Source organism: Epinephelus moara, chromosome 14 (assembly GCF_006386435.1).
Source record: "Epinephelus moara isolate mb chromosome 14, YSFRI_EMoa_1.0, whole genome shotgun sequence".
Classification (NCBI taxonomy): domain Eukaryota; kingdom Metazoa; phylum Chordata; class Actinopteri; order Perciformes; family Serranidae; genus Epinephelus; species Epinephelus moara.
In genome coordinates this window covers 42,257,156-42,274,001 of record NC_065519.1, presented here as the reverse complement: position 1 = coordinate 42,274,001, position 16,846 = coordinate 42,257,156, and the positions used below count along the sequence as shown (strand labels likewise).

General features: G+C 38.7%; 1 protein-coding gene across 2 annotated transcripts in view; it reads left to right on the top strand.

Moving 5' to 3' along the window:
- Nucleotides 1-16,846, top strand: part of syne3 (spectrin repeat containing, nuclear envelope family member 3) — a 76,798-nt gene that overhangs the window by 22,014 nt on the left and 37,938 nt on the right. For both annotated transcript variants that reach the window (XM_050061841.1, XM_050061842.1), the window contains 3 exons: nt 4,716-4,852; nt 9,240-9,414; nt 12,091-12,273. In XM_050061841.1, the coding sequence (XP_049917798.1) occupies nt 4,716-4,852; nt 9,240-9,414; nt 12,091-12,273 (495 nt within the window). The remainder of the gene's footprint in view (nt 1-4,715; nt 4,853-9,239; nt 9,415-12,090; nt 12,274-16,846) is intronic.

The window sequence follows — 16,846 nt, the reverse complement described above, 5'->3', positions numbered from 1 at the left end:
CATAAGTTAATTAAAGAAAACTAATACTGAAACTGATACCAGTAAGAATTAAACTGAAACTTGTTTAAACAATGAAAACTAAATAAACTTAATTAAAAACAAATGAGATGAATGTGAGCATGAATAGTTGTCTGTCTTTATGTGTTAACTGCGTGATAGTCTGGCGACCTGTCCAGAGTGTAAGCGGTCACGCAGAATGAATGAATGAATGAATGAATGAATGATGAACAGACATGCTAGTCTGTTTATATTATCCATGAACAAGTTGGTATAGTAAATTCACAACTTGGCCGTCATTAAGTCCATTTTCAGCTGCCAAATTCAGTATTTGACCGTTTTTGATTCTCACTGCTGTGGACACAGTTTGAGTTTTGACGTATGATAGCCAGCTATACTTTTGAATCTTTGAATCTCTTCTCCTTTCTGGCACACCAAAATATTTGCAATCCATCTGTCCTCCCCTATTTCTTCTCTCTTTCTTGCTATTATCCATTGTTCTTTGTGGTTGCACCCATTCAATTTGTATTTCTTTTTCTCATTGTCCTTTTGATGCCTTCATTCAATACCTTTCCTCCTTACGTAAACATCAGTCCTCCTCTAGTCCCTCTTAGAGATGATAGAATCGTACATGTTCTGACATGATGACTCTCGACTGGATTCATTTTCTCCATCACAGTTTATGTTACCACCTATCTCACATGCCTGGCACGCTGGAAACAACATTTTGCAGCCCTGCCAGTGAAGCTCAGTTATCACTTCAGTGGATCCACTGAATGCCTCAGAGAGGTGTGGTGGAGTCACAGTCAGATTATTGTTTCTGTCTGGGTCTCCACACTGAGACATATGTTCAGGCATTTGTTTTTCTAGTAATACACTGCTGGTTGTGGATTGATAGGAAAAGTGAGAATAAACGTGACAAGCTTTGCCACTACAGAATTAACTTCCATATGTTTTTATATACATTTTTGCAGCATGTGGCAGATAAAGGGCACAATCAGCAGGAGACAGAATTCACAGTTCACAGAGAATCTTCCAGAGAAAGAGTTGTGTACCTGTGGACCTGTGGAGCCGCTTCTTTTGGGTGTGACTGGAATGCTAAATGATCTGGTGGACTCATCTGTCTGTCATCTGCTACAATCTAGACAGGCTGTCACCTCACTGTGACACAGCCTGTTTTTACTTTTAGTTTAAGAAGTGAAATGGATTGTAAACAACTGCAGTTTGTAGAAATTGCAAATATTTGATTGAAGCCAAAATATTTTACCACTGAGAATTTGCATAAACAGATAATGGAAAGAAATGCCAAACAACAGAAGAACATGCTCTGGTAATGGCTCTAACCTTAAAGAAAATACCATTGTGTGCTCTTATTAAATAAGTGTGTTTAATAATTCATGAGAGCACATGTTGCTGGGAAGAAGGCTTTCTAAACTGTGTGGCCTCAGTAAAAACAAGAATTTCTGCTTTGAATGTTGGATATATATTTCGGTTATGCCATATATCAGATCTGAAAATGGCTTTCCACTGCCAGTCCCCATCCAGCCTGACAGAGTTTGGGATGATCTGCAGAGATGAATGACCCCAATCTAGGTGTGCAGAGCTTGTTGTGTCATACCTAAGTTAGTCTCATTCAGCGGCTATGGACTGTGGCGACAGCCTGTCAGTGGGGCACTGATTTCGGAAGGCATTCTCTTTCCTTTTCAAATCCCCTTCTCTATGGGAATCAACAACATCTGAGTTAACATCTTACATGCTGAAAATGGCAAGTTTTGACAAAGATTTGGATCGTGCATTAAGGCATACCTGCTTTGGTCTTTCAATGAATAGTTCTAAAGATCTTCAACCAATAAAACAACTTTTGAATGCACCTCAGAAAAGCCCAGACCCCGTCTGACAGGACTCTCATGCCCAATGTTGATCGGTTTTGTGGAACGGCCAGTCAGAGCTGAGGCCTGTACTATGAAGCCAGTCCAACTTAACCAGGATATCTTCTCACCGTCTGGTTTGACTAACCCGTCACATTGGCCGTCTGGATAACTGGTACTAAAAAGCTGGTTATCAACTAGTTCAGTCAACTCTGGATTTTCCTATCCAGCCACGAGCGCGTTCATGTAAAAGGGTTGTTAATTGCAAACGTCATCATCAAAACCATGAATGAAGGAGGCTGCTTCATATGATATGAGATGAAACGGTAATGACAGTTTGTAGACGAGACAGCAACATGTCACTGGCATGGGATTTTAACGACAAACAATAATTTTAATACGGAAGATCTAGAAACACTGAAAATACTATCCACATATTCACCGTCTTCCGAGACTTCAACTCAGTGCAGGTGTCAGTGAGCTATGTGAGAGTATATTTTGCTGTTTAGTTGGATGATGATAATACTATTCTGAGTATGTCACATAAAACTCCTTAAAATAACACCACACTGTTTTTGCTGCTGAAGTAAAGAGTGGAACGGTAGTTAATGACCAATGAGGTCTATGTGACCGAAATGTTACATTGATAACAAGAGACAATTAACAGTGTGTGGATTATTTTGATAATAAAATAATATCTATTTTATCCTAGTTCTCATCACACAGGTGCCTCATGTTATTTTGAGCTGCAGTGATGGAATCAGATTGTAAAAGTAGCAGCACTATCATTGCGGACTAAAGTAAACTTAATCATTTCAAATCCTGCTAAAATCATGTGTTTAGCCTGTAAACGATCTCTCCGTTTGGTAGAAGCTGTTTTAAAACCAGTGGAAAAACAGTCCTGGAAATAGCATCATATAGGATCTTCTTTTTAGCCTGTCACTTCAGACTTTCATTCATGGATTCTTTTTTCTTCAGTGATCTGATTGGTCAGATTTCGGGACGCTGACAGGTTGTGATCTGATACCCGGAAGTTAACCTGCTCGGGAACGGGTTAGCTGTTCAGCATCAGTTACAACGGTGATTTATCCCAGTAAAAAGAGAACAAGCTTCGTAGTACTGAAAACCCAGAGTTAACCCTGAAGTTACCTCCCTAACTTCAAATCCTGCTTCGTAGTACAGGCTTCTGATTTGCCACATCTTTTAACTGCGGCAATAGCATGTGCCAGTGACATTGACTTCACCAACCCAGCTGACCACCAGCGTTGTCAGATGTTAATATTTGGTTGAATTTAGGTTGTGATGTCAGGTAACTAAAATTCAATGTCAGGGCAACATCTAATGTCAACATTAATTTTACATAGAATACTGACCACAGATGACGTTGATATTTAGTTGGTTTTAAGTTGTAATGGTAAATTACTGAAATCCAATGTCAGTGTTTCCCCACCATTATATTAGGGGGGGGGGCGCCATGGCAGTGGTTGGTTGGCATTCATGAACACACACACATGCCTATGATCAAATCCAAGTTTCCCACAGCCTTCTTCAATCTAGTGTAGGTTTTTAGTAACAAGGTTTTAATCTACTGACAGATTTACTAACAATATGTATTGTCAGATTTCTCTGAAAACAGTGCATTCATTACCAACATACTGAGTTAGTCAGGAAGTCATGTAAGCTGTACAGGTAGTGAGATTTGTCAATCAAGTTTGTTGTGGTTTTCACATTAGTGCAGCTGTGCTTCTCAATGGTCTTTCTTCACAGATGTGTTATAGCACGACTGCAGCTGATAAAAGTAATTATGTCTGCGTTTCATTTAGTCGTGCCAATTAGCACCCAGCCAACAATAACAGTTGGTGCTTTCTCTGTGACAAACCTGAGGCAAACTTACTCACTGATAATTATCTGCAGCTGTGTCATTCTGTCCATCGTGACAATAGTAATGGCTGCAGACTGTTTACATGAGTCATTTCCAGGGCTTTGGTATTGTGCATGCTGGTGACTGTCATAACTACAGACAGAGCCATCATTGCTTTCATTATTTTGCACCTGTACTGTTCTTGCTATGACTAGTCAAAATATGCACTGCAAGAAAGGTCTATTGTCTCAAAATGCAAAATACAACAAACATGGAGGAGCCGCTCAGTGCTGAAGGGAGCAGTGAGCGATGGTGCCACAGCTCCAGATAAGACAGCTCACAAAACATGGAGACATGGTAACAAAGTGTCAGAGAACACTTTCAAACCTTATTTTGAAGATTTTGATATTTCAAATGTGTTAATGTTCTAAAGTCACATTGATCGTTACACACCTTGTGCATTATTTTTGTTTGCACTACGTACATTTATTTTATATGAACATTTAGTTTATCAAAGCTTGTGTGCTGTTAACAGCAGTACTCAGCACATTAATATTACTGTGGCACTGAAGAAGGGCTGCCACTGTGCTCTGACTAATAGGTGTGTTGTCCATATAAAGACAAGAAAGTCACACTCAGAAATGTGTTATCTAATAGGTTTACCTAATCATTTGTCTGGCAATACACAATTTATTGATTTTGTTTTGTTTAACAATACGCGATGCACTAGCGAGATGTCGAAAGAGTCAAGTATCTGGGACAGTTTCAAAATTTGCTAAGATGACCCCCAAAAAGTTGAGTTTCAGATGTGACACAAGAAACTGGCATATATATCACAGAACTAGGCTATGCAGGAAGGTGACTTTTTGACTTCAACATGGCTTGTGAGTGTGCGACTCAGACGTATGTGGTAAAAATCACACTCTTTGGTTTGCTGCTGATGTGACTTCAAGCTCACTTTGCGTATGTTCCAAATGTGTATCTTGCAGGGTGTGAGGAATACTCTGGCAGGGGAGGAGTCCCAAGTGGAACTGCTCAAGGCTCAGCTCAAGGAGCTCTTCAGGTTCTCAGAGGACTCGCGCCACCTTTCTGATGATGTCCTGGCTGTTGTCAAAGAACATCAGAGGTATGTGACAGTAAGCCCACTGCTGTTTAAAAACCCTGAAAATCAAAATCTGGGATAAAACCAGTGATATTTTGCTGATTTGTAACCAGCTTTGTGTCATCACAATGAGGGTAGTAAAAAAAATACAAAGTTAATTCCATTTTACCGGCGGCCAGATCTCCCTGCTGATCTCCCAGCTCACACTCATCATCCAGCAGATTTTGGCTGGCTCTGGGGCTGTTGCTCGAACTACAGATTGTACTTCCAGATTTTTGTATGCCAGGAACCACAGACACAGAGTATAGAAGTGGATTGAGAGATAGCCGCAACTCTCTCTCTCTCTCTCAAAAGCAGACCAAAGTCTCATCTTGCCTCAGAAGTCTTGCGTTTCTTGTAGACGTTTCGCCTCTCATCCAAGAAGCTTCTTAAGTTCTAAATGAGTGGTACCAAGTTGCAGGCTATAAACCCTGTGTGGATGGCTTGCAGAGTCGTATGGGTCACGTGAGCTCTTAGTTTCAGAGTCGTTAAGTGAAAATGGAGGCTGAAAAAACTGAGATTAGACAGTAAAACTAGACAGTGCTAATGAAATATAAACCAAGATTCTGTTACTGCGTCGTCTGTTTTGCACCTAAAATGTTTTCAGAAACATATTTTAGCATACTGTTTAACTATAACCCAAGATCATTTGTTCCCAGCCAGCTGCCATATTGTTTCCTGATAGGAAACTGGCATTACGTCACCCACCAGTGGGAGCGGTTATTGGTCCCCTGCAGCACAGTGTATTCTCATATTTCCAGTTTTTCCACCTCTTGAGCAAAAACAAATGCCACAGCCTTTTTCCTCTGTTTTCTCTGGTTATATAGCACCAATTTCAAAAGTATTTGTGTCTTTCTGCTGCATAGACAGCCCAGGTTTATCAAAAGACAGTCTTTCCAGCAGTGACATACTTCTTTTAAGGGAATTTTTAACACCCACAGCAACAACTGCCTTCAATAATAATTTGTCTGATTGTTTGTCATGGCTGTTCAATAAACTTCCTTAAATTATATCTACTCCTTATTCCTCATTAAACATCCAGACTCTATGAGTATGCAAACATTGTTACACTGCTGGACACAAGATTCCTCCCACAAAAGTCAATTTTCAGTGTTTGTGCACTGACATCTTTAAGGTTCCACATCCCACATAAGTGAGTAGCATATTGGACCATGATCGGCTTCCAAACTAGTTATGATGTAAAAACCCTTGCTGGTAAGTTCAGGTGTAAAACTGAGAATTTTAAAGAGCACAAAAAATGTTCCTCCTCCAGCAGATGAATGTGAAAACAAACTCAAACAGCACAGTAAAGAACAATAACCACAACACATTTTTACCGGAGGGGACTTCAATATTTGCATCTCAATAACAAACCACCCTCACAATCTGACAGTCCTTAATGTTGCCTGTGACAAATGCTTCCTTTGTCAGAAGGCAATTGCAACTAAGCATGATTTTATTTGAAATGGCAAAGATTTTTTTATCATTATTTATTATTATAGCTATTTTTATTCTTTTTTCTTATAACAGTGTTGCTCTACTTTTTCTTAAAGGTACATTACTTTCACTGTGTCTACTTGTAAATCATTTGCAGAGCAGATTTTTTTAACCTGAATTGTTTACGATTATATCAACAAAGCTGGTTGTCTTTTTCCTCCTTACACTTTATGTTTTTTTTTCTTTTAATGTGTTACTGTCAGTAACTGTAAATCTGCAGAATAGTGCAAAACCATCAGCAGGATTGTGTATCTTGTAACCAGCACGCATGTACACATGCAAGTGGAGTGAGGCACTCAGACAAAACACACACCCACTTATTAAAGCATTGCTCCACAGCACTTCTAGTGGTCAAAACCTCTATGCAGTAACTGTAATTCTACAGGGCTTAATTAATCCTTTAACTGTGAGTAAACCCACACTGGAAATTAAATTTGATGACATATGATTGCCAGTAATGTATACAATATGATTTTGATTAAGCCTGAATGACATTCATGAGTCTTTTGTCTTATAAGTCTTCCTTGTCTTGTTTGTGCTTGTATGGGCCCTGTGGTTGTGGAGACGTAAACCCCACTCTTGCTGCTAAAATTTACTATTTTGTCAAATAGTCTTCAGACACTGCCTACTCGGCACACTGCAGGCGAACATTGGTGTGGTAATGGTGTCAATGTTTGACTGTTTTGTACGGACTTTCTTTTTAAATAACCTTTTTCCCCACTTTATCAGGACAAATGTTCAGACATCTGTCAAACATGATATTAGTTCATCACAATATGCAGATATTGCAGATGAACATTAATATCCAGGAATTCACATTATAGACACCACTGACTATCCTTGTAACAGTTCAGCCACAATTTATTTATCATTCAATTATTAATTAATACTTAGAATTCCTTAAAGACATTGCTTGCAAAAAGTGTTTCCTTGAGCCAGTTGATGGCATGCTATGCATACACATACATGCACATGATCAGGATGGTACCACCTCTGCCTCATTTTGAGCCAGGGACAACCCTGTTCACAAGTTCACATCTGTCTAAATAACATGTTTCACTGCAGGACAAACAGCCATAAATACTGTGTAATATATAGTAAATATGGGTGTGCTGAGAGCAAAATGTCTAATTGAAGCCTCAGTGGGCAGAGTAATAGCTAACCCCGTATGAAATATCTACAGTCAATGAACAAGACTGATTTTGTGTGGATGCTGGAGACAGTCTGCTGCCATTCTAGCTGATGCCTGTCACAAGGACCTCTCCTCTCCATGCAGTGGATCTATTTTGTGTTTCTGAAGCATGAAATTCACTTGTAGAGTTAGATCGATGCCTCTGTTTGTATTGACAAATGACTTACAATAAAAATTTATCACGATACTTAAGTCATGATAAAATATTATTGCAGTTTTAAATGTGTTACTATATGCCAAGTATTGTGATAACATATATTGCAATTTGTTACCTTTTTTCAACTGCTAATTATGTCCCTAAAGGAAAGCTTTGGTAACATCTAGATGATCTAGTAAGTTAAAGTTTTCAGTCTGTTCATGTCACGTCATTTTTATTGCAGCAAACTGTATCTGCTGGACTGAGAAGCAGTTGGTGTTATTATTCTAGTAAGCTACCTAAAGTTTAATTTGTATTTGTAATGTTGATAATTCATATATATATAAAAAAAAAAAAAAAAGGTACTTGGCATCTGTGCATCGATACAATATTTATATATATATATATATATATATATATATATATATATAAAAATATTGCGATACTAGGCTGTATCGATTTTTTTCATCACCTCTCATGAGAAGTAGGGGAGGGGCCATGGGCCCCCCCACTTTATGCCCCCTGGCCAATATTCGTCATAATTTATGGATCAGTGTATTGGCTGGAGTAACATACACAGTAACTCTGTTTTTCTTTTGTTTTATTTTTTCTTGTAGTTGGAGAGAGAGAAAGAGAAGTAAATAGTGAGGGATGGGAACTCCGCTCTGTCTCCCCCTGTTGTTTTTTTTCCGTTTGTGCTGTGAGAAAATGGAGCATGGTTAAATAAATACTATTACCAACTGTCGTTATCAAGCTCCAGATAAAATGATTTTATGATGAGGACGTCGTCAGGCAAATTAACAAAACTACAGATGTATAATTTGAATTTGAGATGACAGAGGAAGTTAGAAGCAACAAAAGGTTGTCATATTCATGCACAGCCACAAAGCACTTGTTACCATCTAATTGAATCGGAAACATGCAGCTATGCTTGTAGGACAAGAACTGTTAGCTACATAACTCTAAACTCTGTAGTTATACATGTGGCTGCTGAAGAAAAGAATAAACACTCCGCTTGAGAAATGTTTCCAGTAAACATTGAATCTGCGACAGAGCCATGACACAGTCGTGACTGACCAGGTGCAGAGCCAGAAAAGGATGCAGCTACATGCTGTGTATATTCACTGTTAATGTAAAGATTTATTTATTTATCAGTTGTTATATATATATATATATATATATATCTATATTACAGTCAGATGATTAATTGTTGCAATATGAATATTAAGGTATTTTGTCAAAAATATCACAATATCTCATATTCTCCATATCATCCAAGACTATTTATGTGATTATTTTCTCTTTGAGTGAGATGATTATAAAGAAAACCCGATGAAGTCTGTGGGGTTATTTAATAAATGTGAACTTATGAAGTATACTGATAGAAGCCACTCATTGTGCCATGATTTACTTGTGTTTTCCTTTGCTAGATATTATTTGGCACATATTTTTTATACACTACATGTACAAAATCAGCCTTGTAGGTAAGTTTAAAATTGTTTTGTAAAAGTTCTCTGCTGTAAATTTGTTGTGTGCTCCTGTTGCAGTGTGAAATGCAGAGCGACGAGGCTGTGTTCAGAGTCAGAGTCAGGCCTGAGAAACATCCTCCAGGACCCGCTGCTGGTCTATGCACAGTGGAGCCACATGGTGTCTCAGGTTCTAGAGGCCTCTGCTGAGGTTACTGACTTCTCCCACATTGCCATGTTGGTCCAGAACATAGAGGTAAAACACACATGTTTCCTTAAAGCAGCAATGATTCATAGTTTTACAATGACAAGGTATCACATGACAATGTGTAATGTGAGTAATGTGTAATGAACCTACAGAGAATTATCAGCTGAATGTGCAGCTCCTCTCAGCGTTACAGAGCTTCATATTGATGTTCAGCTTATTGTTTATCTGCAACTTTACTGTTCTGGATTGCTCTCACTGCTCTCACTGCTTTCATAGCACAGTTTTTTTTCATTACGCAAGGCTGTAGATATTTATAGTGTCTGCACCACTAATTTATATTCATCTGCAAACCAGCATGGTGATGAAATCGTAATCATCATTATTAATTGTCAGAAGGATGACATGTTCAAACAGGAAGTACTTCACAAATCAGGCTAACATTAAACAGTCATTAACAGGGAGATAGACAATTGTTCAAATGTAAATAAAAAGTTAAATCATTTAAAATTACTTTTATAAATGCATCTCTGATTTAGATTTTACAGAACACTGTGTAGCCAGCAAAAATAATAACACAATGACTGAAATAGACAAACAACCTAAAAAAAAGGGGTTACCTGTCTCTCAAATTATATTCAATCTCCTCCTCGTCATCTTATCTGCAGCTATCTCAGCTAATACTAGGAATGGGGATCATATGATTTTAACAATACTGCTACTTAACTGATACTGCTTATTGATCCGGTTCTGTGATTGGTTCTTCTGGGGGTTTTTAATGAAACAAAATACGAACACAATTCACAGTATATAAATTAACATTCTCCTACAGTGTTGTTAAGAATTTATTTTAATTTAAATTTTCACTTTTATTTATAAAATATAATAATCATCAATAATCATTTAGTAATTAATTTTACCTTTTATTACTTTTCTTTCTTTTTTTGTAAAAGTGTGTCTTTTATATTTTATTGCTCTGTAAAGCACTTTGAATTGCCCTGGTGTATGATGATGATGATGATGATGATGATGACGATGATGATAATAGTTTATTTCGGTCCAGTAGCATAGCAAGAAACATTTCCAAAATCAATAGATAAATTTTACAATGGCCAAAAAGGTGCTGGCTGAAGCTAAAGCTTATTGTGCCTACCCTTTTTACATTTCACTTAAATGTCAAAACAAAAAAACAACTGCAGCAACAAAACATGACATAACAGAAAACAACCTGTAGTTAGACATGACAAAACAAGAGAACACAATGTGCTAGACGGATACAACTGCCTTGCCCCTTGCCTTATAAAGCCCAATATCACAAATCAGATTTTACCTCAGAGGGCTTTACAGCATACGACACCTCTCTGTCCTTTGGACCCTCATAACATAAGGACACAGAGTTGGTGAGATAAAAACTGTAGAAGACAATGTTTGTTACCTAAATGAACAAGAAGTATATCTTCTGAATTTCTCAAATACCGATAGCAGAGCTGTTACTGTGGGAGCTTATCAATACTGCAGTCTTTAATAATTTGGACCGGGGCCCATTTAATACCAGGTTTTGGTACCCATCTCTAGCCAACACTGTGTGTATGGTGGTCCGTGGTCTGGGTGAGATGCACATATTTTCACTGCACATTTTTCTTTTATAAGTACCAGTTTATGTGTGGGAAAAGGTGAGCACACATTGTGTATACATCTGGGGCCTGGTGTATTGACCTCAGCAGAGACTCATTGACAGCTTTCATAGCAGCCCACATAAAAGGAATCAAACAGGCAAAGGCACCAGAGTTTGTTTGAAAGCATCTATAGCACAAAAAGGGCTGAAGTCTTGAAACTGTGATCCTCATTACACATCCAACATATCTCCACTGTGCACTTTCTAAATTACACAGAATACAGAATGCCTGTGGTTGACACCCATCTTTGATTTTCTCTCAGATACATATTTTATGAAACTGCAAGAGCTTTCTACCAGACAGAGAAAGCTGAGACGTCTGATAAATAGTCTGGTAATGTCGCTAATGTCAGGGAATTTTATAAATGACTCAATCTCACAAATAGACTAAACACATTTTCCCCCTCACAGAGTTATTTTAATTAGTTTTCAGCCCAGTGTTCAGCCCACCTCAACGTGCTTTCACTGTTATTATATCAGAGACATAGAAGGAACAGTCAGAAACCTGTTCAGCCTCAGCTTTCTCCCCAAAGCACCAAACCTGTCTCACTCTACTGTTACACCGTCACAGGGAAACAATGGGAGAAAACAGTAATACATTGTCAGGTTCTGGTTAAGTGTGTCCAAGCGTCACCAAGTAAAAAAACAACAGAAAAAGCAATTGGATGGCAGATCAGTAAAATAACATACCTGCCATCCCTCTGCTGCCTACACCTTTACACTCTTCTAAAAAAAAGATCAGAAAGATTTATAACTCTCCAATTTCAAGTCTAAAAGACATTTCACAGCCAAAGCTTGTGTAAGAGTTGCATCACTGTGGCAGCATACGCTATGTATAAAGTTCTGTATGAAGTTATGTACGGAGAGATTTTCTGAAGTTGAACCTAAAATTATGTGTGAGTAACTGTGGATTCGATTTCAAATGAAAGAAAATGCACTAATGCTTGAACACTCAGTGGTCAGGAGTGTGGAGCACTTAAAGACAGGTTGCCTAAATAAAAGTTTGAAAACAACAAACTTCAAATGTTCCTCATTTCTGTCCTTTACTGTAGCGTCTGCTGAAGGACAGCGTTCAGCTGCAGGAGCGTCTCAGTCTACTGCAAGTGAAGGGGGACCTGCTGGAATCTGTGTTTGGTCCCGACAGGTCTGACGGCCTGCAGAGCGAGCTGAGTTCTGCCATCCGGAACAGAGAGCTGCTGCACACTCAGCTGCTGCAGAGGAAGAGCAGGCTCCAGGTACTAACATACTACTGTTGCACATTTAGCTTTACTGCATCTTTCATTTGAATGTAAATTGTCCAAACCCACAGGCAAGAAGATGATACAGCAGCTGGATTTAAGATCATTTAATTTTTACATGCAGTAGATGTCTACTTGAGTAACCAAGTGGTAACCCCTGAGAGTTTATGATGATTTACTTGCTCCAAGAGCCAATCAATCATCATAGATCCCCATGTTAAATTGCCTGACTTAACAGCAGAAATAACCATGTTTACAGCCTAGCACAGGGAAAAAAAGTCAGTTAGGGTCTCTATAGCTAATTTCCCTGTTTATGACAACTGTACACGGGGGAATTTTTATATATCTCACCCGTTCAAATGGTATTAAGGCTTAAAGCTATGGATAATTAGGGCATGTCAGTTTTGAGTAAAAGGTGGTTGCCATCCATTTAGAAGTCACTACCACGGTGAAGAAGTTAGTTAGGTAGTGTATCCATAAAATAACCCCAGATTCCCAGAGCAGAGGCGTAGCTGAGCCATTGCTTTCTCAGTGTGTTTTCAGTTATAAAAATTAACTGTCATGTTTTGGTCATGTAAAAAAAAGTCTCATTCAGCGTTTAGTTGTACTAAAAGACACTCTAAGGAGTCAGACCCATTTTTCCGGAAAGCACATTTTGTTTAATTGGTTTTAAAGGTCCACTGAGTACATTTATTATTTTTTTTAAAGATATTTTTTTGGGCATTTTGCCTTCAATGAACAGGACAGGTAATCGTGAAAGGGGGAGAGAGAGAAGGGGAATGACATGCAGCAAAGGGCCACAGGCTGGATTCGAACCCGGGCCGCTGCGGCAACAGCCTTGTACATGGGGCGCCTGCTCTACCACTAAACCACCGACGCCCCAGACACTGTGTAAAATTTAGGGGGATTTAGTGGCATCAAGTTGTGAAAATTGCAGGTTGTAACAAGCTCAGACTTCTCATAGTTAGAATTCCTTCAATGTTCATTGTTTAGAAAGTTTTTACTGGGAGCTGAATTTTCCTCAGAGGTCTCTTCCTCACCAAAACAAACTAATCTGATGATTTAAAGGGGTAGAAACAATGAATAAAGCAGTTTCACCTCACAAATCAGTGTTTTTCCTATGCTGTGTGGCATGTCAGAGACAGGCTGCTAGCCTAGCGCGTAACATGTGCTCACCTTTTTTCTCTAATAAGTTAAGATCCAGACTTTTATGAAGTGCATTATCTGCTGAGGTCTCTTCCTCTCTAAACCAAATGGGCCAGGTGATGTAAACTGATAAAAACACAGAATAAAGCAGTTTCTTGTTACTAAATTTGTGTTTTTCCTACACTGAGGGGTGCAGTAACTATGGTGGACAACACGAAAACATAAATGGCCCTAACCAGAGGCAGTGTTTGGTTTGTCTATTCTGGGTTACCCTAAAGAAAGCATATTTATTATATTATATTCAATTTCTGCCAATATATCCCCCTAAATTCTACACACTGGACCTTTAAGTTTAAGTTGTTAGATAGCAAAAAAATAGCTTTAGTATTAGCATTACCACAGTTGACCATAGCTGTAAATGAACTATCCTAACCAAGCTAGCAGCACGTGTTAGGGTTATCTCCGCACTCTCATCCAATTATGGTCACTTCTGGCTCCAAAAATCTAAGCTAGACACAGACCAAAATACCAAACTCAAGGTTTCAAAATGGGACAACCAATGGGTGACATCACCAATTGGTAAAAATCTACTTTTATAATTGTAAGAATGAAAAACACCATGTAAATATGCACTGTACTGCCAACAGCATGATTCTTCTGAAGTCTTAAGCATGCCATATTTTGGCCCATTTACTCTTACTTTTACATAACATTAATTATTATAATAACTACATGTATGTACATATGTAGCACCATTGAAACAGGAGGTAAACTGCACTTTCAAAAAGACATAGAACCAGTCAAAGGAATAGTTCAAAGGATGATAGTATACAAATCAGCTGAGCTGAAACTGTTAGAAATGAATGTAAAAATATAAATGATTAAATTAAAGAATATGGAGATACAGGATAAAAACAGCTGAAGGCAAGCCTTGCCTAAAACACAGAGATCTTAACAAATATAAAGAGCTAGCTTGCTTAAAGTCCCCCAGCAGGTCGCTCAGCGCTGAATGGCGCTGATTGCCAAGGCCTGGCATTGTTCGGTTTTTAGCCGGGAAGCTACTGAAGGTCCCACTACACTGAGTGACAGTGATCCTGCCGGTCGATTGCTCGTTAAACTGTGGTAACTGGTCTAATTAAATCCTTGTTGCAATCTGTGTCAGACTGCACAATGTCAGTTTTGAGGCATATCAGATTGTGCAATAAATGTCTCTTGAATCTTGGTGCCATCATGGCAATTGAAAAGAGTAAGCAAGTAAAGACAGGTCGTCAATTCCTACCATCAATCTGCATCATCCTCCTATTTTGAAAATGCAGCTTTTTTTTTTCTTTTTTTTTTTAATGGTGCTTATATCATTGCATTTTTTTCCATGTTATTTTTGTATGTGACATTTTAAGCCGTATCTCAGTTGGCTGCTTTATAGTCATCGTCATGTTATGAGAACTGTAACCCAGATTTCTGACATTCAGCCAGACGGTCTTTTTTGATGCAGGCAGTTTTTGGTCTGCAGTGTTAAAAAAAGTATTAGCATGGCACTCCTGTAACATCCTCCTGTTTCCTACATTACCCACAATGCAACTCGACATCTGGCAGTTCTGTTGAGATTCAGGTTTGTTATGCTAGCAGCAGCTAACGTATCCTGGAATCTACAGGCTCCCATTAGATCACTACTTTCCAACTGCACACTGAAAGATTTTTTTATTTTTCACTTTTTTTACCTGTAGTCTTCACTCCTTACAGACACTGACTCAAGTGACATCACTTGAGGACATTAATCAGACTTCACACAGCTCCCTGTGGAGATACTAAAGGCTTTATACAACTCTTTATGCCTGTGTGCCGGTGATAGCCACGACCGGAGGCACAGTGTTTACAGCTATGCCATCCACTCGTCACAAATGCGATATCTCAAGAATGCCTCCAGGGAATTCCTTCAAGTTTGGCACAAACATCCACTTGGACTCATTATGAACTGATTAGATGTAAGTGGTCAAAGGTCAAGGTCACTGTGACCTTGTCTGCCTCATTCTTGTGAACACGACATCTCATGAACACCTTGAGGGAAATTTTTCAAATTTGGCACAAACGTCACTTGGACTCAACAATGCACTGATTGGATTTTGGTGGTTAAAGGTCAAGGTCACCCTGGCCTCACAAATAATGTTTTTGGCCATAACTCAAGAATTCCTAAGCTATGACAACATTTAACACAAATGTCTAATAAGATAAAATGATGAAGTGATGGCAGTTTATATCCAAAAGGTCAAGGGTCAGCTGCACTGTGACATCATAGTGTTCTGCAGAAACACTTTCTGAAACTGTGCTGATTGTATAGATCTTCTGTGCTGCCACGGTGAAAATGTGAGGCATCCATGAAATCAGTCCCCCCTTAAGTAGGACTAAGGTGCATGCGTCTCAAAGTTAACTCTTCGACCATTGTTTTGAACTAACGAGCAAAGTTAACCATATTACTCTCAGGATTGTCAACTCCCGTGTAGGACAGCCATGGGACGTCCTTACAAAAAGATGATGATGTTGGGTTTTTTGCCTTCTGTTGCCTACTATAAGAACTTCCCAGTGTGTTATTTGTCATATATCTCAGACAAGTCACAGGAAGAATTTACAAATCTATGATTGTCTGATCAGACAGAGTGACCATCTTAGATGATATATAGTGTTAAATATCATTGAATCTGATTCCCGAATCAGAAATATTAAATTAACCTGAGTGTGATTATCAATCAGTTTTTAAACAGCCACCTCTCACCACACAGTGTGAAGTCACTATTTCTCCTGAGGTGAATGATACATGAGAATGTAAATGCATGGCAACAGAGTTTAGGCCATGAGATCAGTTGCAGGTACAGTCTAAAAATAACACCACACCCCTTTTAGTTTTTCACGCATTCCTTTTGTCTATGTCATTTCCACTGGAGGGAGATGAAACACACACTCAGTAATTATATCCTGCACACTATTAGACCTGTAAATCAACGTTATCACATTCAATTTAAAATATGCATTGAAAATACAGTTTGAAAGATGTCACAAAGCAGTATAGTTAGAAGGCCTTAGATCATGTGCAGGCCTCATTTCATTATACTACTATTAACCCTATGGGCCCGAACGACGCATAGTGCGTCCAAATTCACACCTGTTCTTCTCTGTGGATTTTCTCCGCGACCATGCGTCATAGCGAGAAGCCACGCATATCACGTGAAACAGCGGAATCATAGCTTTCCAACAAGACCAAGCACTTGTCGGTAGTCCAATGTTTTCACAGCGAAAAAAAATTATAAAGTTACACTAAAATTATGTATAACAGAGCTTTCATACAGCTTTGCACACACATTATTCTTGGATGGATTACTTGCAAATGCAGGGTCGCACAGAAATGCCACGCATATCACATGAAAGTGCAGGA